This window comes from Equus asinus, chromosome 6 (assembly GCF_041296235.1).
Source record: "Equus asinus isolate D_3611 breed Donkey chromosome 6, EquAss-T2T_v2, whole genome shotgun sequence".
NCBI lineage: Eukaryota > Metazoa > Chordata > Mammalia > Perissodactyla > Equidae > Equus > Equus asinus.
In genome coordinates this window covers 50,534,578-50,558,362 of record NC_091795.1, presented here as the reverse complement: position 1 = coordinate 50,558,362, position 23,785 = coordinate 50,534,578, and the positions used below count along the sequence as shown (strand labels likewise).

Here is a 23,785-nt window from a genome sequence, read left to right as displayed (position 1 = left end):
TTAAAGTACTCAGGATTAAGCCCATGGAAGTCAACATGTAAATATAAAGTCATTTTTTTCCCTTTCTTATATAGGTTTTTCAAGAGTATCAGAAATAATAAAAGGCTGGGAGGAACAACAAATTCACCTTTTCAAATCAAATATTTAATATTTTCATAAATTGCTGTCAATACAATTTCAAGCAAATGCCAACTGGAAGACCAGGCCCCAAGAATTCATAGAGGAAACAATCTTCCAAACAACAAGGAACACCAAGGCGACCTTCCACTCCAGCTGCACTATTAGTGGCCATGATGGTGCCAGTCAGCCAGTGTTATCCAGATTACCGAGTGTTTACCTGACAAGAGAAAAACTTAAGTTTCAAAACTTGTAATGACAGCATTTTAAGGATGGAAGATGTTTAAGGCAATTATCCAAATCTCCCCTAATTTTACAGATGAGAAAAGATTATAGAAGCATGAACTGTTATCACCTTGATGACTAGTAAACTAACATTTACTGCCCACCCTAAAAACGAACAAACCAAAAAACACCTCTTCAAAAAATACACCTTTTTGACCCTGCAGGAAAATACACAATTTATATATACTTACTACATCATCAATTTTCAAGATGCTTCGGACAGTTTCAGTTGCTAAAGTCAGTGCACTGACTGAAACCAAAAGAGGCTGGACAACTAGTTCCTCCAAAATGTTGGAAATACCACCCTGCAAATCAGCACAAGTTGCTCTTAGTGTTTGTAATTATACAAGTCACCAACTACACTGTCACCAGTATGTCTTAAGCCCTCTTCTAAACTAGTTTTCCCTAGGTCTAGTCAAGAGTAAGATTCTCTCTCTCCCCATCATAGGTTGTATTTCAACTAAAATTTGGAAAAACTGAATTGATGCTGGATTCCCCAGAGCCTGACTCAAAAACAACTCCTTCTAAGTATCTTTTATTCAAAAGTATCCTGGCAAAAGTTAGGTAGATGATTCTAGTAATTCTAAGTTATAACATCTTTATGCTCAAATCATCTCTGAATCCTAAATTCTGACTACGACCAAGTCTGTCCTAACCTGCATTTACCTCTCTCACTTGCCATTTTTAAACTCTTACTGCCACTATCCTAATCATTTTTATCCCAGGATTACTGCTGATGGCCATAACAGGCAACCCCATCTCCAGTCTTCCCTCCTTAATATACTCATCATCTTAGCCTCCTGGTTAAAAAGAACTTTAGTGGCCCCAAACTACACTGGAATTAAAAAAACATTCTAGCTTTTATCTGATCTTTCCAACCTTAAAGTCCACTATATCACCACCATATAACCTCTGCTTTGGACAAAACGAGTAACTTCCTGGTCCCTCTCACCTCTAACCCATTGCTTACACATATGAAATGTCCTCATCCCCTACCAACCAAAGTTGTATGTTCATAAAGCTTTCCCTAATCAGGTAGTCCCTCCTCTGGAATTCTGTACCATTCAAAAATTACCATCTTGGATTTTCAGAGTTTTTTTCTATTATGTACTATTTGTCTTCTCAGTAAAAGGAGACATTAATTAAACACTAATACAAAAGGGGAAATTATTACTGTTCTGTGTTTACCCTACAGAACCATACTAAACTGGTGCTCACAACAGTAACAATGGTTAATATTTACATAGTTAGTGTTTATTATACACCAGGCATCTTTGTAAGAGCTTTCTAATTAGTAACACATTTAAGCCTTACAACAGGCCTATAAGGAATCTACTAATTGTCCCTGTTTTTACAACTGAGGAAACCAAAGCACAAATTAAATAACTTGCTAAAACTCAGTCAGTAAGTGACAGAATTAATGAAAAATAAGACTTCTTAAGGCATCATCTTTATTCTCACTCAATGGTATACATTAATCAATCTGCAGTTCTCATTTAAATCCAGCGTTATTCTACTTATTTTCATTCAGCAGATGATTATGAAGCTTTTAATATTTTTTATATTAATCAACATTTTCTGCAATAATTAAAAATTAAATTATTACCTTTCGGACATTAATGCCTGTAGTTTTTTCTCCTTGGGCATGACGGTTTCTTAGTTCTGTCACTGTAGAAATGGGATTCAGGCCAGCATTTTCAGCCAGTGTAGATGGAATGACCTCCATAGCATCTGCAAAAGCTCGAACACAGTAGGATTCCATACCACTCAATGTTCGTGAATACTCAGTTAACCGGAGGGCCAACTCTATTTCTGGAGCACCACCTCCTGCAATAAGAGCTCTGAAATTCACAAATACATTTTTAGCTTATTTTATCCAAAGGAAATTTATACCTTAAAATAGTCAAAATACAGAAATTTTAATGTTCAAAATGTTACTTAGTAATTTATATTACCTCTTCTTCACTAAACAGCGAATAACACATAGGGCATCATGAATAGAGCGCTCAGCTTCTTCAATCACCAACTTGTTGGAACCACGAACCACAATTGTAACTGTTTTTCCAGGGCTTGTACAGCCTGTAATCTTTAGTAAACAACTCCAAATCAGGTATTTGAAATAAGGACTAAAATAAACAAACAAGCCAAACCCCCAGCAAATAAAAGCTTAATTATAATACTGTTACCTTGAGCAGTTTGCCAGAACCATTTAAATTGACCTCCTCAGCTAACTCGGCTGATCCTAGCATGTCAGCAGTGAACTGGTCAATGTGAGCAACTGGTTTGGTTCCAATTGTCTGGGGAAAAAATGGCAAATCCACAAATTGAGGCAATATCTGATTACTGGACATTTTCATACAAACAGATGTGAAGAATATTTTACCTTACAAATGAATTCAATGTCTTCTCTTTCAATATCCTTAACCACCATAATCTTCATTTTGTTCAGGAAATGTAATGCAAGATCACTAAGAGCATCTCTAAAACACAAAATCAGCGATTATGTCACTGCTTGGTTAAAAAAACCCATTTTGCTGTTCGGCCACCTTTTAAGGATTTCATTATTTTACCGTTGTTTAAATGGCCAATGACTCAAATTATTTGTGAAGGAAGATGCTTTACATAGTAGTTTACCAAATTTATAAGCTCAAAATCTTAACTACAATTTCCAATGGGTAGGTTAAAATGTACCCCAACGACAGTATTTGGAAAACACGAGGTAATCGTCATTTTTCTTAATACTAAATGAGTACATCTCTGATAATTAAAACTTTATTGATAATTCATGAATTTAGGATTAAGTATGATTAATTCAAGACTCCACAAATTTACACTTTCCCAGAAATTACCTGGAATGATCCTCTTGACAACTCTGATACTGGAAGGGTGAATATCACTATCCTTTTACAGATAAGCAAACAGTTTTGAGAGCAATTTACTCAAGGTTACTACCTATTACATGACTTGGGATTAGAGCCAGGTATTTCAACTCTTCATCAAGGTTTCTATATAAAATGAGCATCCACAGAACTTTTTGGCATAACATAATATATTGAGTACATGGGAATGTGTCTACCTATTATAAGAAAACATTGGGGAGCGGAGGGGGAAAGAATCAATTCAAACTTTGGAGAATTCTTTCAATTCACAGACTATCCAGCATTTCCCCAAAAAGAACTTCTAAAATTTCAAGGCAAGCAATTACATGGACCTTTAAACAGATGCCTCTTTTAGCTAGCCCATTTTAGACCAAGCTTAGCTTTTTACTTGATATTTAGAATCTTGATCTAGAAAGATTATATGTCCCACATTTAAATTACCACAATGGGATGAGAACTCACTTTAGAGGATTTATCAGAATACAACAATGCCCCAAAATGCAGATTCATTCTGGATTTCTAGTGGTTTACCCACCTCAAATGTTTCCTAAAAAAATGCTAGAGGGGATGCAAAACCAATTATCATTAGGAAGTGAACAAAATAAATAGCCCCATACCTTAGAATAGACTTCTGGATGAGAAGGACATTACATCCTGTTTTTTTAATTTGCTTCACTAAATTTAGAATATAGGCTCTCTCCTCTCGCAGCACTCGGTCCATCTGCACGTAGTCTGAAACTACTATTTGGTTATCCATCTGTTTAGAAAAAGAACATATTAATAATTTGCATTCTAAGAGTTTTTAAGCAAAAAAGTAAAAGATTTTTAACGAAATATTATGTGTAGTATAAATTCAACCAAATTCATACCAAGCAAATTATATAGACATGCATAGAAAAGGTCTAGAGAGATGAATATGCACCAAACTTAACTCAGAGTTTTTATTTTCATCTATACATCCTTCTGTCTTATTCATATTATTTACAAGTACATCTTTGGTAATCAAAAAATGAAAGATGATTATCCCATTTCCTGAATATGATAATTCTCTTCATATAAATATATGTATTACTGAAATAATTTGAGTTGCATCTCTTTTACTCTATGACTTGTTACAAAAAGTGGTATGCTCAAAGGAGGTACCATGGACAAATCTTGTTTGTATCAAAGACTGATAAAACAACATTAATTTTTGTACGGGTTAAAATTTGGGAAACAAACAACTAAACAGGAAACCTATATGCCAACACAATGTAAAAAGAGAGCAAATGTGAGGTGACAAGATCAGCCACCTCTTTTAGGGAATGGCACTTAAGACTAATAGATACGAAAATATCTTAAATAAAAAACTTCTGAAGAGTACGGATAATAAACTGGTTTAACGTTCCATTTCTGCAAATGTAGGACCAAGGATCTGCCCACTACTGAGGATGGGTGAAAGTTTCTGTTCTCAGAAGGCCAGAAAGAATTTGGAAATTCACTTAAATTATAACTTTTACATAACCTATTTTTATTATTTCATACATATCCCTACTGTTACTTATCTTCACCCGTGAAGTAAGTCAAAGCTCAATTTCAATGAATAGCCAATTTAGGCTATAGATTTGTTATGTTTGTCATTCAACAACTTCTACTTTTGTCTTAATTTTACTAATTCTTTTGAGATATATGCTTTTTTATCACTAGTATCAGCTTCTTCTATTTTTATAATAATGAACAAAAGTCTGAGTTATTAGAAAGTTAAACACATAAACAAGGAACCAATTTCATTTGGCTCTACTTACATCTGTTTTGGGAGCAGATAAGCAAAACTGAATAAGCCCAATCTTAGCCTTTTCAACTCTGGTTATGCCAGAATTTGCCACCTTTTGAGTGAGAACCAGCCCTTCTACCAACTCACAATCATCAATTGTCCCACTAAGAAAAAAGAAAACAAGGGGATAGTTAAGAGGGGGTGCAAATCTTTGAGGTTAACAGATTAAAAATCATCAGTCTAATAAAATGTGCTTCAGACACACACACATTTATTAGTGTCCCTTTCCTGAAACTCTTTGATCACACCACTGCACTGCCATTATAAGGGAACAGAAACAAATTCTTGAGATTCCCACATCAATACAAGTTCTCATGAAAACAAAACCAAAAAGAAAAGAGAGCTTTGTGACTTTCGTCTAGGTATTTTTCATTTAACTTATTTATTTATTTTTGGCAACAGCTTATGTTTACTTTAAAAATTAATTTTTATTAAAGTTATAATTAGAGATGCTTACCCAAGTTTCTTAACTATTTTAATATCTCTAAGATCTACACTAGTAGCTGTGGCTGGGTCAATCACTTTCATCACTGCATTTACACTCATTGGAGAAAGGAGACTTGAATACTGAGAGACAACCTACAATTATTAAAAAAAAATAATAATAAAGTCAGCTCCACAACAGAAAAAGTCCTAGTTCTTTAATGACAAAGATATTCAAGAAGTAATCTTAATGACTTTTTTTGGGTGGGGCAGGGAATGGGGACATATGAGAAAACATTCCATATAAACTGTCTTTTCCACTCAGGTCAGTCACCAAGGACACAAAATAAAACATGTATTGTTTTCCTCTTTTATTAATATAGTAGTTGGGACTGTCTAGATTGCTAATAATTCTATAGGAAATCCAAAAAAACAAATTAATTTTATGGAGGTTTCCTGTCTAAAATGAATTTGTGACTGCATGTTATATTATGTGCACCCTGAATATTGAGAGGGCTGAAAAAATAGCTAATGGCCAACATTTATTAAGCACTTATTACATGCCAGGCAGTGGTCTTAGCACTTTATGTTCATATACTCATTCAATCTTCAGATGAAGAATCTGAAACAGAGTCACACAGCTTAGTTAAATGATGGAGCCAGCACTGAACCTCAGCAACAGAGACTCTATAACCAATGCTTGTAGCCATTATGCTATTTTGTCTACATCAGTTCTGGGGACATTAAACAATATCACTTAGTATCAGTAAGACTATCTAGTTCTCCTCTTAACATTCAAAGAAAATGAATGTATCAACATAATGCTGATGAAAAAGAATGGGGGGGGGCTGCGTGACACAGGATATGATGGAAAACAGAAGGTGACATGAGTTCCCAAGTAACTTAAAAGAAAGTCACTGCTTTAAGTTTGATAACTAAGAAAAGCAGCATAGACAATTAGTTAAAAGACAGATCATAGATGGGCAGCCCTGTCTTGGGTCCAAGTCTCAGTTCCACCTCTTACTGGTAGGTCTTGGATAAGTTATTTAACTTCACTGGACCTATTTTCCCATCTGTAAAAGAGGGATACTATAACTTATCTGAAAACCTTTAAGGAGCAAATTTTGCTTGAACTAATTCAGTTATACACATTACTTTAGTTACCCTAGGCACTCTTCAGGTTTAACAGGGATGAACTGTATGGCATCAAAAATCACAGCATGAGAGCTGCAGTTCTTAATGAACCTTAAGGTGTAATTTTACAATGATCTCTTAGTGCCATTCTCACCTTTGAGTTCAATGAAGTGGCCGCACTATTTAACAAAGTTTCTCTGTCACTCAGTTCCACAGGTCGAGACATATCAGTCAATATTTCAATACCCTTTTCCAAAGCCTTCTGGAATGACTCAGAAATGATGGTTGGATGAATCCCTGCCATTTGTGAAAGTCTAGTTATTTAATTATAACAAATAAACTACATATTTGACATGACTTGAAAGTTTTCTATGCATAAAAATTTCAAAGCAGTCATAAATTTTTAATTATTCTTAACTAGAAATTAACTTAGGCATCAGTTATAAATATAAGGGTTTCAATAACATGAACTGCTAATAATTTCCACTTAATTTGGAACACATCAATTACATATTCATGTGATACTTAAGACTGAAACCAACTTTATACTTTTCAAAACATCACAAATGTACATAGTAAGTAGAATATGTGACTGGAGAGTCGCTACTATGATTAAGCACTATTTACCAAAGCAAGAACTCATACTTCTCTCTCAAGTCACTGTTCTCATCTAGAGCCTAACATTAGTAACACCATCACCATTCAGTTTTGAAAAGCAAAGTTTTATCAAGTTCCATTCAAAAAGAAGCCTGGCAAAAAAACAGATGCAAAAAGAAAAAATTTCTAATTCATGGTAAATATCGCAAAATTTAAAACTAAAAATCCCTAATAAAAAGATTACCTATTCCAAATTAAATCTTAAATCTCTTATTATTTAACTTTTTGCCTTTGTTCAATTATAAAGCATGTCCTACCTACCTTTCTGAAGAAGCTTGGTACACGAATCTAAGAGAGAGCCAGCAATGATGACCACCGATGTGGTGCCATCTCCTGCTTCTATATCTTGAGCCTTAGACAACTCCACCAGCTAAGTGAACAGAACATGCCAAGTTGCTCAATGAAAAATTTGAGAACCCATTACCATCAATGAAATATAATATCAATGGCTTCACATCAGTTTCACAATTTGATTATCAACACTATAATGATTATCAACACTGTAAGATCAACATAATTTTTGACTTCTATTTGTTGTCCATCTTGGGTTTTGTTGAAAAATAATGACACGTATTTGTGGCACATAAAATTCTGCTTATATACTTCCTCTATATGAAGCTATGATTTCCAGTTCAGACTGTGGGTTGTAAATTTTTTCTTCCCAGCTACTTAAAAGTTCCTGTCAGAAAGCATGAATGATGTCATACCATGGGTACCCTGTAGATACGGAAGCTATGAAATGCGGCATTCCAGATGAGAGCAGAGTGCCAGCTGGAGTCCTTTACCAAGTTTATGTGAAGTGACCCAGTATAAGCACAATCTGATTCATTCTCAGTCATCTCTACATAACTAAAAGGGACTTTTTAAAGGATAAAAATTTCTTTCTAAGGAATTAGCTTTTGCTGATACGGTGACTTCTCACTTGACACTAGATTCATCATCATGATCCTTAAATTGCTAATTGTGTTTTTACAAACATCAGTGCAAGTTTAGACACACGATTTATTTTGCACACAATTAAAATTATTTTGCACTCTTCTACCTAACATTCATTGAACAAACAATTTGTACCATTTCATATTCTTATCTCCTCCTTCCTCAACTGTATGGCACATTCCTAGGGACAGGACAAGCTGATTCCTGTTTTATTATGACCTTGAACTGAAGAGCATTATGTTAAGCACACAATGTATTCTAAAATTGTGCCTATCACAGAAAGAAAACATCTTCACCACGCTTACATGACATCATGTGACCAAATAAAACAAATTTAACTGTTTACCAAATATCAAACAATACACTTAAAAAAAAAAAACCTCACCTAAAAATTATACTTACCATTCTGGCTGCTGGATGTAATACTTGCATTTGTTTCAGAATGGTAGCACCATCATTTGTAATGGTCACATCACCTTTTCCATCTTGAATCTGGTAAGTTTGTTTTATTAAGTTAGTTATATTTCAAAAACTTTGTTTTCTTTACCCAGCATTAATGTGACACCCTAATTAGTTCTAATAACTTTAATATTTCTTAGTAGAGAAGTTAATTCATATTTGCATAGTGCTTAATTTCAAATTATCTTCCCTTACCTTAGTTAGTATAGTCAGGTGCTGCATAATAATGTTTTGGTCAATGATGGACAGCATATGACATGGTGGTCCCATAAGATTATAATGTCACATAGTGACATTATAGCAGTCATAATGTAACGCAACACATTACTAACCTGTTTGTAGTGCTGCTGGTTTAACCAAACCTACTGTCCTGCCAGTCACATAAAAGTATAGCACAATTAGGTACAGTACATAATACTAAATAATAAATGACTGTTACTGGTTTATGTATTTACTGTAAGGCTACACCATCTAGATTTGTGTAAGTACACTCTATGATGTTTGCACAATGATGAAATTGCCTAATGATGCATTTCTCAGAATGTATCCCTGCCGTTAAGTGACACATGGCTGTATAATGATTTAAAAATATGTAGTAATAGTCCAGCTTTACAAGTGAAATACTTGGCTTTGTTCCAGGGTACTTAAAAGTGAAGAAATCTAGACACTAAGAGAGACTAAAACACATACTATAAAGAATCATTGGGCCGGCCCCACGGCTGAGTGGATAGTTTGCGCACTCTGCTTCGGCAGCTCAGGGTTTCGCTGGTTCGGATCCTGGGCGTGGACCTAGCATCACTCACTGGGCCATGCTGAGGTAGCATCTCACACGCCACAACCTGAAGGACCCACAATTAAAATATACAACTATGTACCGGGGGGCTTTGGGAAAAGAAGGAAAAATAAAATCTTAAAAAAAAAAAAAAATCATCATTCCTGGTTTCTTATTAACAATAAGAAACAATACCATGGATCCCCAAAAAGACAGTACATGAATGTGGTGAACACAATTCTTCTTACAGTCAACATAATATCTTGTTCCTTAGTATTCTCAACAGAGGGCAACAGCATGACTAGCAGGAACAGATTTTAAAATATCCAGAGGGAATAATGATCTGTGTATCATCCAGACAATCCTCCATACTGTTTCCTTTATCTCTCATTTTGAATGTTAGCTAGCAGTGAATTTGAGGGTATGTTACTCAAAAGTTACTGGAATGTATCTGTTTTTCGGGTTTTTTTTAAAGATTTTATTTTTCCTTTTTCTTCCCAAAGCCCCCCAGCACAGTTGTGTATTTTTAGTTGTGGGTCCTTCCAGTTGTGGCACATGGGACACCGCCTCAGCATGGCTTGATGAGTGGTGCCATGTCCACACCCAGGATCCGAATGGGCGAAACCCTGGGCTGCCGAAGCTGAGCACGCAAACCCAACCACTCGGCCATGGGGCGGGCCCCAGAATGCATCTATTTTATGCTGCCAGTCAACCAAGCTAGCACAGCTGAAATCCCACAGAGTTAGGTCACAGAGTTACATGAATAAGGAACACTGAGGGCTGGCCTGGTGGCACAGCAGTTAAGTTCACACACTGTTTCACTGGCCCAGGGTTCACCAGTTCAGATGCCAGGTGCGGACATACACAACACTTATCAAGCCATGCTGTGGCAGGCATCCCACATATAAAGTAGGGGAAGACGTGCATGGATGTTCGCTCAGGGCCAATCTTCCTTAGCCAAAAAGGAGGGGGATTGGCGGTGGCTGTTAGCTCAGGGCTAATCTTCCTCCAAAAAAAAAATAAAAATAAAAATAAAGAACACTGAACTCAAGCCCTGACACCTAGCCTTACTATACTTTCCATCTAGCTACATAGTAGGTAACTACTTCTGTGTATGCACTTTCATTGTTTAAAAAGCACTGAAAAACAGCACAAACACAGGCACAAAGATCAGTGGAACAGAACTGAAAGCCCAGAAATAAAACCACCTATCTACCAACAGCTAATCTTCAACAGAGGTGCCAAGAACACACAACGGAGAAAAGATAGTCTCTTCAATAAATGGTGTTGGGAAATCTGGATAACCACTTGTAAAAGAATGAAAGTAAACCATTATCTCATGCCATACACAAAAATAAACTCAAAATAGATCAAAGACTTGAAGATAAGTCCTGAAACCATAAACCTCCTGCAAGATAATATAGGTAGTACACTCCAACATCAAACTTAAAAGAATCTTTTCAAATACCATGTCTTCTCAGATAAGGGAAACGAAAAAATAAATAAGTGGGACTTCATCAGACTAAAGAGCTTCCACAAGGCAAAAGAAACTAGATCAAAACAAAAAGACAACCCACCAATTGGGAGAAAATATTTGCAAATCATATATCCGACAAGAGGTTAATCTCCATAACTTATGAGGAACTCACACAAGTGAACAACAAAAAAAACCCAGCCAGATCAAAAAATGGGCAGAGAACATGAACACTTTTCCAAAGAAGATATACAGATGGCCAATAAGTACATGAAAAGATGTTCAACATCACTAATCATCAGGGAAATGTAAATCAAAACTACACTTAGATACCACCTAACACCCGTTAAAATGGCTATAATCACTGAGACTAAAAATAACAAATGCTGGAGAGGGTGTGGAGAAAAGGGAACCTTCATTCACTGCTGGTGGAAATGCAAACTGGTGCAGCCACTATGAAAAACAGTATGGAGATTCCTCAAAAAACTAAAAATAGAAATACCATATGACCCAGCGATCCCACTACTGGGTATCTACCCAACCAACTTGAAATCAACAATCCAAAGTAACATATGTACCTCTATCATCATTGCAGCACTATTCACAATAGCCAAGACATGGAAGCAAACCAAGTGCCCATCGACTGATGGTTGGATAAAGATGTGGTATATATACATATACGTATATATACACATACACACACACACAACGGAATATTACTCAATCATAAAAAAAGACAAAATCATGCCATTTGCAACAACATGGATGGACCTGCAAAGTATTACGCTAAGCAAACTAAGGCAGACTGAGAAGGACAAAGACCATATGATTTCACTCATACGTGGAATATAAACAAACACCTGGACAAAGACAGAAGTTCAGTGGTTGCAGGGGCAGGCACAGGGGGTGAAGAGGAGCACGTATATGGTGATGGACAAGAAATACGGTACAACTGAAATTTCACAATGATGTAAACTATTATGAACTATCCTTCTTCTGAACTCTAAAACATCCACTGCCAATCCTCCTCACTGTGGTGAGGAAGACTGGCCCTGAGCTAACATCTGTGCCCATCTTCCTCTACTTTACATGTGGGATGCCTACCACAGCATGGCTTGATAAGCAGTGTCCTGGTCTGCACCTGGGATCCAAACCAGTGAACCCCAGGCTGCCAAAGCAGAGTGCATGAACTTAACCTCTAAGCCACCAGGCCAGCCCCACATTTTACTTTTTAAACAGCACATCTTGACCCTTGATTGAGATCTTGCAGTATGGACAGCAGCACTCATTAAGTAATGTATGATTACCATTTTATCCATTCCTTTTGGTCCAAGGCTTGTTCTAATAGCATCAGCAACAGCTGTAAACAGAAGGGAGAAAAAAAAAGAAATCAAGACTCTTTAGAGCACAAAGCATTTCTCTTCTCAAATAATTACTGTGTCCTTATTAGGATATGGTGTACAACAGTTCACTGTGTCCACTAAAGAAAATACATCGTCTAATCAAAATCAACTAGAAACAGAATAATTATTTTACTCCTTTAATTGTATGACACTTCATTTTCTGTTGTTAAAATCACTATACATAGTACTTTGTCCTCTGCCTATGGCAGAATAAATTTTGGGGACTTACCTAATCTTCCTTTAAATATCAAAAGGATACAATCTAGTTATGTGTTGGTTGAAGACTATTTTTTTCCTCCATTCCTTAAAACAAGCAGACCTCCTAACATACTATATAATTCACTTACTTGTTTCCTTCTCTCTCCTCTGACTATAGAGCAATTTCTGAGAGCAAAGACTTCTGTTCTCTAATGTGAAGCTAGTATATGGATGACTCAAGTAAAAAAAATACCTTTGACCCCAGAAAACCCAAAACCCCACAAAAAAACAAAACCAAAACAAAACCCTAAACCTTAACTAAAAAGCCAAAACTAAAAATCACAGCTTTTAGTCATAATTAGTGTGTTATGAAACATCTCTGAACATAGAGTCCACCATTCGAAAGTTACTTATTTGTCCATGAGAAAGAATATTTGTTTTACTAATCCAGTTATTTTCCTAGAGAAAGTGGAATTGACAAACAGTACTTGATCCCCTTTTCTTTGACAAGTCCAGGACAAACGATTAAATCCTCCCCTTTCTCACATACCACCTCACCCCATATACGCAGGCCTGAGACTGTGCCCTCATCATTTTTGTGTACTCCACAACTACCACATACTTCCTCCCATACCGTGTGAAGAATAAGACACAATCTTAACTTAAAAGGAAATAGTTGGTATAATTTAAAAATTATTTTCTACTTAATTATTTCATAATTTGGGGCTGCTGTTCGTAACTATCGTCAATTTTACCCTTTCAGGCAATTTTAGTTGACCTGCATGGCCATGATCCTACGTGCAGACTAATTCACTTTAGAATGCGTTATTATTCATCTATGTGAAGACTCTAGAAAGATACACGGTATTCAAAAAAGATTTTACAACGCTTACATCTCTGAAGTTTAACATATCGTGTGGAGGACTCACACTGAGTAGTACTAGAGCTACCACTCCTTTTGTGTGTGGTTTTCACAGCATCAACCAACGGGATTATCTTTTTGGTAACAGCAGGGCGGGCGGGCACCAGGCTCCTCAAACTAAAGATGCAACAGGCAGCAGCTTTTCTCAATTTGTGGGGTTTTGTCTGACTTGGAAAGACTAGTTGTGCCCCTTTGCTCAAACAGCTCTCCTCACTTAGAATAAAGGGTCAAGTTCACAGATAATTTAGGTGGTCTTTCCTTCCTATATGCATAGCTCCCTTGTCCAGTTTCAATTCACTGTGCGCTGCTGTTTCAAAGCTTACTAAAGTAAACCACCTACTTTCTATCTTCCTTGTTTGTTGAAAATCTACCACATTATATAGCTCTTTTGACCTTCCGGATGGCCCCAGAATTTATCTAACACCTAACGTAAATTTAAGCTTCAACTGTACTCCCTGACAACTATCTATCAAATTTTATTTCCAGGTACATAAAATGACTTCTAAATCTACCCACCTGGTCACTCAAACCTCTCCAACTCATTAGGCCCCAATGAGAACCTATTCTCTTTTCTTCCATCATCCTTCCTCCAGTGTACCTACTTCTTTCAGCATCATCAGTACACCCTCAGTGACTTGGGCTGATGACCTCAAATATTTGTAAGGCTGTACTTTACATATGCGGCTCTTTATAGGCTTTCTTATTTAACCCTCACAGCAACTGCAGAGGTTAGCTATTGTCTCATTATGCTGAAGAACAATCTGTAGTGCACGAGCTATGCCAAACCCTTTCCAGGACACCAGGCCCTTCAAGACTGGGCCCGGTTCTACCTTTCCACTCTCATCTCACTTCTTCATGCACTTTATTCTCTAACCGGAGCGAAATACTCTCTGTACTCACTACACACAACGGGCAAGACCTCTACGTCCTTCTCACTTTTCCTTCCAGACTCTTCCATCTCAACCAGACTCCTCTTAATCCTCACAACTCTTTAAAAAAGCCAACATTTTCCTCCTCAATTTTATAGGTAAGAAAACCTGGGCTAGAGGTTAAAGGTCACAAAGCTACGAAATAACGTAAAGAGAACGACACTGAGTTCTTAATTTCCACCAAGGACCAAATACTGTTCTTCAAAAACAGTGAACTGTTCACGTTTCTCGGTTTGCTGGTGTTTGGTTGCACGTGCAGAGAGGACATAAAAGCCCAACGTAACGTTTCGTAATCATGCTTGCACGAGTCTGGTAAGTCGGTTCCCCACACCACGGTACAAGGGGCCCCGCCCCAATTTAAGCGCAGAGTTTACCCAATTTGTCTCAATAGTTGTGCCGAGCAAAGCTTATTTAAATGGTATTTTTATAAGAAGAAAACCGGAAACTATTGTGCAAACAATATTCTACCTGTGGACCTAATAAGCGCATAAGCGACAGCTCTTAAGTGTCAGACCCCAAGGGACCGCTGCATGCGCGCCTCGGCTGCTTTCTGCGGAAATGTGATGAATGGTGCACACCCAGAATGAAAAACGATGGGCGTCTAAACCCCAGAATGGGGCAAGTCCAAAGGCCCACATACTCGGGGTCGGGAATTACCGGCAGAAAGCAGAAAGAGGGATCCCTTCACAGAGTTTCTTTCATGGAAGGACAAGGGGGGATCATCTGAACAAACAGAAAATGAGCCATGCCCACCCAACACCGGGGTGAGAGTGCAGAGCTCGACCCTGCAGGGCCGCGGGGAGGGCCCGGGAGGCGATACCTTTGGCCGCGGAGATGTTGCTGAAGCGGATCTGGGCCGGCTTATCGCGGTCCTGATAGGCGCTTTTCCCGCGGCCGCCGGCACCCCCGGCGGGCGCCCCGCTCCGGGGTGCCACGTTCTCGGGCATGGCAAGCTTGGCTGGGTCTGCGTGGGCTCGGGAAGGACGGATGGACGCGGATTCCGGCTGGCCGCGGAGTAACGGTACACGCCCACAGCCTTCACGAACCTTCCAGAAGACTGATCCAGCGCCGGGAGGAGGAGGTGGAGAAGGGGTCCTGCCTGGCGGCGCGGCGCCGGCATGACGTCACAGGCTGCCCGCTGCGCGCCGGGTGAAGCGGCTGCGTCGCGGAGCTCGGGACTCAGAGCCGGTGTTGGCGCAAGGGCGCTGGGGGTCGGGGGCGCGGTGGGACTGACTCACGCGAGACAGAAATGACAACCCGCGATTGTAAAGGCAGGAGTCGGGACACCCACATCTCCCACTCCTCCCTCCCTGGCCCTGAGGTCCCTTCCGTAGAGTCGACCTAGACTGTCCACCAGGTGTTCTGTCTGTCCGGATTGCTCCCGAACGGTTGGGGCTGACCTGGTTTTTGCCGGGCCACGTAGACCTGTGTTTTATTCAGTTTTATTCGTTGTGAAGGGTAGTCGGCGGGCCGCCCAATGGCACAGCGGTTAAGTGCGCGCTTCCGCCTCGGCGGCCCCGGTTCCGGGTTAGGATCGCCGGTGCGGACATGGCACCGCTTGGCAAGCCGTGGTGTGGCAGGCGTCCCACATATAACAGTAGAGGAAAATGGGCACGGATGTTAGCTCAGGGCCAGTCTTGCTCGGCAAAAAGAGGAGGATTGGCAGATCTTAGCTTAGGACTGATCTTCCTCAAAAATAAAAGGGGGGGTGTCGCTGCTTTCCTTTGCTTTTCAGTGCTGGCGTTGGTTGTCTCGCTTTGATCAGTACTGGGTAGGTAGTAGAGATTTAAATACACCCTCATTAAATGTCAGAGAGTCTTAAAAGTTTTGGAGCTAGATGACCTGCCAAATCAGGACTGCCTGTTTAGTTAGTACAATTCCCTCATTTTACACTAGTTTGTTCTACGTAACATAGCCATTGACTCTTAGGAAACCTAAGCATTTTAAGAACGATCGTTTAGTTCAGTTAACGTTCTAGGCGGAGTGCTAAAGCCTTTACACGTTTTATCTCGTTTAATTCTCACGACAATGCTATGAAATAGTTGCCATTATTATTTTTTTTAGTAGATAAGAGAACCGAAGCACAAAGAGAGCTGAAGCCCGAGGTAAACCAGTAAGTAGATGGAAGCAGTATTCCAGTACAGAGCAGTGACTTCAGAGGTCGTGAGCTAAACTGATGGGCTCTTGTTACCACTATATTTTAATATGGAAGTTTTTGCAGGTGAGGTTCATTCAGTATTCGTTCACAAATAATTATTCAGTACCTGTAAAGTGATAGGTGCCTGGAATAGGTTCAAGGACAGTTGTCCCAAGTACTTAATGCTGTGATCGTAAGGAATATTTAAAGCATTCAGGATATTAGCACTAGATGCATCTTCCTATGTACTCTGCCATCCGTAAGCCTCTGGGCCAGACTTCTTTTCAAAGGACAAGATTACTTTAAGTAGCCCATAAATATTGTATAATTATTTGTTAAGACAACTGATGTAGTATGATGGAAACGAGTGTGTAACGATGTAAATAGTATTAATTTTGGGGTCCAAAATCCTGATTTGAGTTCCACCTCTGCTACTTATTAGCTATGTGATCTTGTGCAGGACATTTAAGTTTTCTGGGTCTCGTTTTCATCATTATAAAATAGTAGAATTGAACTAGATGATCTCTAAAGGCTTATTAAACTCTACTAGTTTTATCAGTGTGAGGAGTAGACCTGTCAGCCATAGAGGATGGCAGAATTTGGAAGATGCCATTATTGGCTTTTGGGGACAGTCTCCATGGGTATGACAATTGCTTTATCCGAGAGTTTTCAAGTTATAAATATTTTTCTTTTTCTGTTACAACTGAAATTGGAATTATTTTTCTTCCTGGGCTTAAGCAGTAGGTAAATACTAAAACTTGATTGCTTAAAGGTTTTCGTGTATATTAATTCTCCATTAGAATGAGATTTCAATAAGTATTAAAACACACAAACTTTTGTAGGGTACTTTATATACACAAAGCACTCTTGCTAGTGAAGGATAGAAATATTGAAAAAAAATCCTATCAGATCCGAGCAGACTTATGGCATATATGGAAACGGCAATAACAATAGCCTTATAGAATTTCTTTAATGATTTGTAAAATAGGTTTTATAAAACGGTAATACTTGACCAACCATCCAAGTGAGGGTTCTCCTCTCTAGGACGGATACTCAGCCACATGCTGAGCCCCCAGTAATAGGCCTGAGCCAGGCAGTGGGTTTGGATTAGAAAAGGAGGCAGGAATGTGTCTGTCTTCTCTCAGGTTTCCACTCCACTTCAAAGACTATTTTTTATTGTTATGTATTATCTATGTTTCTTCTCTTCTGCATAAGTTTATGTTATTGAGACCATCATTAAGCCCTGTTTTCCTAATTCATATTATTTGCATCATTCATTTTTTAAGTTTAGGTTGCAATATTAACGTGAAGCCAAGGCTTGTTTCCTTAAATATATTTTGATTTCCCTAATTTTCCCTGAAAGGTTTCTAGTTCACATCTTTAGCACTTTGTAACCCTGCCAGTTAAAAGATCTGTGTCTGAAAATGGGAGAAGGAAAAAACCAAAGGAGGTGCTGACTAACTTAGAAGGTTTGTGATCTATTGTAAGTAAACAACTAGATTTTCTATCTAAAAACAGGAACTAACTAACATATAATTATTGTAGTATTATCAGGAGCTATAAAAATTGCAAATTTAGGAGGAAGCTTGGCACACGTTAGCTCAGGGCTAATCTTCCTCAAGCAAAAAAAAGGAGGATTGGCAACAGATGATAGCTCAGGGCAAGTCTTCCTCAAAAAAAAGCAAATTTGGGGGCAAAATAAGTGATTGCTGTTTTGGAGGTCTAGGATGTGGTGGGGCACAACATGAGAAGAGAGGCAAGCAGACATTAGATACTTCCTAATGGAAGATGAAACAAATTGAACTTAAATCTAATCAAGTTCCCAGATCTAGCTCCTATTTTACAGATTCACTCGACATACAAGGGTAGAAGAATATATTTTTAAAAAATGATATCATGAGGATACAATCAATAGAATCTAAACCATGGAAAACTCTTTAGGACAAATGACCTACAAGTAAATTGCAAGAAAATAAAAACAAAAAACAATGAAGATGGAAGCAGAACCTATAGGTTAAAAAAGACTTAGACATTAATTGTATTTGTCTGATTAATCAACTACTTAAATATTGAGACAGTTGAAAAAATGAAATAGGTTTGTGAGACAATTGCAAATTTGAATACTGATTGATATTTAATAATTGGTTATTAAGAAAGTCTTATATTTTTATGTGGAATAATGTATTATTTTTTTTAAGAGCCTATCTTTTAGAGAATCATACTGAAATATTTACAGATAAACTTAAGATATCTGGAATTTTTCAAAACGAGAGAAAAGGGAGAAGTGGATGAGAGTAGAGATGGAACAAGATAGGCAATGTCTTGGTATTTGTTGAAGTTGGTGATGGGGACACAGGAGCTGGTTATACTGTTGTTTTTACTTTGTATGTTCTTGAAATTTTCCATAAGAAAAAGTTTTTTTTAAAGATGCTTGGGGGACTGGCCCCATGGTGTAGTGGTTAAGTTTGGTGCACTCTTTTTTGGTGGTCCAGGTTTGTGAGTTCAGATCCCAGGCGTGGACCTAGACCACTCCTCAGCCATGCTGTGGCAGCAACCCACATATAAAAACAAAAATAGAGGAAGATTGGCACAGATGTTATCTTAGGGCTGGTCTTCCTCAAGCAAAAAAGGAGGAGGATTGGCAGCAGATATTAGCTCAGGGCTTATATTCCTTAGCCAAAAAAAAAAAAGAGGGCAGGCCTGGTGGCATAGTGGTTAAATTTGCGCACTCTGTTTTGGAGGCCCAGGACTCACGGGTTCAGATCCCAGGTGCAGACCTACGCACCACTCATCAAGCCATGCTGTGGCAGCATCCCACATAGAAAATAGAGGAAAAGTGACACTGATATTAGTTCAGGCCAATCTTCTTCACACACACACAAAAAAGCTTGGATACTCAAAAGTTAAGACTAGGTTTCCCCAAATATTTTCAGCGTTTCCAAAGTCAATCCCATTTTCTAAATCTTTGAGTCTGAATTTGAATTAAAATATTTTAAAATGCAGAATGAGAGTTTTGTTCTGTTACAATTTCATTCCAAATGCTCGCCGTGATAGCTATTTTGATTAGCACAGTTCATTGAAGGATAAAAGAACACACAAGCTATGTGGAGAGGTAGCCCACAAATAAACTGAGCTCCTGTGTGCTCTGAACCATCATCTACTCAGTCACCTAAACCAGAAACCTAGGAATCATTCCTTTCACTCTTCCCTCTACTCCCTCATCCCAAACCTGCTAATTCTACCTCCTTTATGTCAAGAGTCCATCTCACATTCTCCATCCTATGTGCAACTGCCTTAGATCAGACCTCCATCAGCATCTATTTGATTACTGTAGCTTTTGGCCTCCCCGGCTTCTCCAGTTCATTTGCCACTGTGGGGGATCAGAATTGGCTTCCCCAAAGTGTGTCTCTTTGGCTTGATTATTTTTAAAAACAAAAGACTCAGAGAGAAACTTTGACTTCCCCCTAACTGCCTAAAAGAGTTTCAGATAGAAGGCCTGTTCTAGGAAGGAGCTAATACCATAAGATAACTATAGTATAAGATACACGAGGTGTGGTAGACAGGGTGGAACCCAGCAAGGCCCATGTAATCAAAGCCCTGTCCATCTCTCATTGTCTTTGCAAGGCATGGTCAAGAGTTGTTTACCAAACATTTGCTTTTCCATCTGCATGTGAATTTCCTTCCTCCCCTTTAAAGTCCCAAATCACTACCGCCCCCCCCTCCCCAGCTCCCCCCCCCCCCCCCCCGTTTTCCGGGGTTTCTCCCATATATGTATGTTATTAAATTTGCTTGATTTTCCTCCTGTTATTCTGTCTCATGTCAATTTAATTCTTAGACCAGCCAGAAGAACCTAGAGGGTAGAGGAATAGTCTTCCTCCCATACCCCACACTGCTACCACAGAGGAATCTTTTAAAAACTCAAATCTGATCTTATTACTCCTCTGCTTAAAACCTTTCAGTGACTCCTCAATGACCAATTATAAAAATTGGCATTACATGTAAACTCTCCATGTCTATGATCCAGGCCCTGTCTGTCTTTTCAGGTTTATTACCCTAGGCTCCTGGTTTCACTCTTGCTGCTGTAGGGGAGGAAAAATATCTTTTTCTTTCTACCCTTCTAGATTCTTGGCTGGGACTCTGTAACAAAAAAAATTAACAAGAGAAAAACATACACATTTATTTAAATGTAAGTTTTATGTGACATGAGAACCTTGATAAGGAAACGAAGACCTGAAGAAATGGTTAAATCTGAGCATTTTTGTGCTAGATTTGATGAAGAGTAGAAAGCTGTGGGAAAATGTGATAGGACAAAAGGATATGAGCTATGGGTAGTAAACTGGGAAAACTTAGCAAGGCCTGTTGGTTCAGATTCCTCTTGGTGTCCCTCTGTCTTTGAAGATAAGAATGCTCTGCCCATAGGGAGGACACCTCTCACATGAGGATCTTGGGACCTGCTTCGGGGAGAAGTAGGAGTCAGAGTCCTTCCTGCACCTGTTGTTTTTCAAATTCTGTTTCTATGTTCCTTCAAATATTCAATACGTCAAGGTGCCATATTTGGGGTAGTATGTCCTGAAGCCCATCATTACACTATGGGGTTCGTAGCATACCTCAACACACCACTCTGTTTCATGCCTCCATATATAGGGACATGCCATGTCACCTGCAACATGTCTGGCTATTCACCATTAAGCTTCTCCTTGACTTATTCGAACTGAGTTAATCAATCTTTTCTTTCATCACCAAATCTGATAGCTACTTCTAGGTACTTAGTAGTAAAAACCCTGAGTTTATTGTGTTTTTATCATTAGTTTATGTAGAGGAGGAAAAAATAGTTTTCCTTCTACCCTTCTGAATTCTTGGCTGGGACCCTTACGACAAAAGACAGATTAATGAAAAAAATGAACAGAGGTCTATTAACACGTATACCTCATGTATACATGTGAGATACCCAGGGAAAAATGAGTAACTCAAAGCACTAGTTTAGAACTCCAAAGGTCTAAAGGTGTCTCCTGGGATTAACTTTTGTCCTTCCTGGTAGGCAGGGGAGGATGGACACCTTTGAAATTTATGTCCTGCTTTTAGGCAAATAGGAGAAGGGCCATGAGGTCTTCTTGTACATGCTTCTTCTTGGTTGCCTTCAGCTCAAAATAATCCTGATGCCAAAGTGGCATATTTGGGGATGGCAAATTCTGCTACATATCATACCATACCATTTTTCTGTAAGATTTTAGAGCAGAGCCTATCTTACTCATTTCTGTACCTCCTGGAGCCTAGCTGAATGACTGGCACAAAGCTCTCAACTAATACCTGTTGAGTGGTGGTGGAGTGGTGAGTGAATGGTAGTTAAAGTAGAATTGGAAAAGGTGGAGTAGAGACAGGGAGCAGGGAAAGTTTATTGCAAAACTTTGGGGCCCTTGTGTTTGCACGTTATTTTGGTTCACATTTTTTACTTTAACGTTTTCAGAGATAGGAAACCTTATAAAAACACATATTACTGGCCTGGGACCAAACAGCCTGTGAGCCATAAAAAGAGTAGTTTAATAGAGGAAGAGACCAGTTGCTTAATGGAACTTGGAATGGAAACCTATTTGGCCACAATGAAAAGGAAACCTGTTTACCGGGAAGGCTGCTAGTTAGGTGCTTGTAGTTTCCTTTGAGCCCAGACTTCAGGGTCTTTTCCTTGCGTTAGGCAATTCTTTGTGCCTAGGTTTGTTATCTGCGAAACAGGTTGTGTTTTGGGATTTAATCAAATAAAACTTTGTGCTTTGATCCTTTTGTTTGAAAAGCATTCTAAAAATGCAGCTGTTCCCAACCTTCAACAGTTGCGTTGGCAATAGCAGCCCCTGGTGGCATAGGATGATTTTCTTTTATTTGTCACCTTGGTGTTTTAGAACTTGGAGGCTCAGGCAGACATTGGGTTAAAAAACAAAATTCAACTGAGTAGATTTTAAAGATCTTATTGGCTCTATTCAATGATTCATGAATCAGGCAGCATCTAATCCAGCAGATAGAAAGGAGCTCCGAGGAGCTACAGAAGATGAAAGATTTTTATAGGCCGCAGAGAGCAGGAACAACGGAGTTATAGTAGACAAAAAGCAGAGTAGTTATGGTAAGGTCACTTTCCTTTAGGGGATGGCAGAGGTCTATCAGGCAGATTATCTAACTAGTGCTAGTACAATTTAAAGTATTCACTCTCAAAATTTAAGACATACAAATTAAAATAATAGAATATTTCTCATGTATCAAAGATTATAAAGAATAATACCAGTCAATGTTAGTAAGGTTTCATGGAAACAAGTGGGTACAGCCTTTCTGGTGAGTAATTTGAAAGACGTGCTTAATAGTGCTTTCTTTCCACTCACCATGGTTTTATTACTTTTGCCCCTGCGTTGACCATTCTCTCCAACTCCTGTAGGCACACTTAACACAATGTGTAATTTATCTCTAGGTTTGCTTTTATTAGAGCCATGAAAACAATTCTGAATTTGCCTTTTAGAAAATTAATTCCTTTACGGAAAGAAATATCTTATATCTTTTTTTTTTTTATTTTTCCTTTTTCTCCCCAAAGCCCCCGGTACATAGTTGTGTAATTTTAGTTGCAGATCCTTCTAGTTGTGGCAAGTGGGATGCTGCCTCAGCGTGGCCTGATGAGCAGTGCCATGTCCGCACCCAGGATTTGAACCAGCAAAACCCTGGGCCTCCGAAGCTGAGCACATAAACTTAACCACTCGGGCACGGGGCCAGCCCCATATATATATTATTATATATATATAAAATATATTATTTTATGTATATATAATATATTATAAATTATATATTTTTACTTTTATAATATAATTATATATTATATATTTATATATTGTATATATATTTTATAATTATATATTATATATATTATATAAGTAATATATATATAATATATATATATTTTTAGGAAGATTAGCCCTGTGCTAACATCTGCTGCCAATCCTCCTCTTTTTGCTGAGGAAGACTGGCCCTGAGCTAACATCCACGCCTATCTTCCTCTACTTTATAAGTGGGACACCTGCCACAGCATGGCTTCACAAGTGTCAAGTCCACACCCGGGATCCGAACTGGCGATCTCTGGGCTGCCAAAGCAGAGCGTGCTAACTTAACCGCTATGTCACCATTTCTTTTCTATTATAAAGAATATCTCTTGACTTTAGGCAAACAATGGATAAACATTAAAGTAATCTAGATCAGTCATTCTCAACAGGGTGGCACTA

At 38.4% G+C, this 23,785-nt stretch overlaps 1 protein-coding gene across 1 annotated transcript; it reads right to left on the bottom strand.

The window, feature by feature from the left end:
- Positions 1-122: 122 nt before the first annotated feature.
- On the bottom strand, positions 123-15,861 carry CCT4 (chaperonin containing TCP1 subunit 4). The gene is made up of 14 exons (XM_014857452.3): positions 15,222-15,861; positions 12,257-12,309; positions 8,647-8,736; positions 7,570-7,678; positions 6,806-6,948; positions 5,552-5,673; positions 5,066-5,198; positions 3,899-4,038; positions 2,786-2,882; positions 2,589-2,699; positions 2,358-2,488; positions 2,009-2,243; positions 594-707; positions 123-337 (listed from the first exon to the last, which is right to left on the bottom strand). The coding sequence occupies exons 1-14, from the start codon at positions 15,346-15,348 to the stop codon at positions 323-325; spliced, it is 1,620 nt and encodes a 539-aa protein (XP_014712938.1). The 5' UTR covers positions 15,349-15,861; the 3' UTR covers positions 123-322.
- Between the last annotated feature and the right edge of the window lie 7,924 nt (positions 15,862-23,785).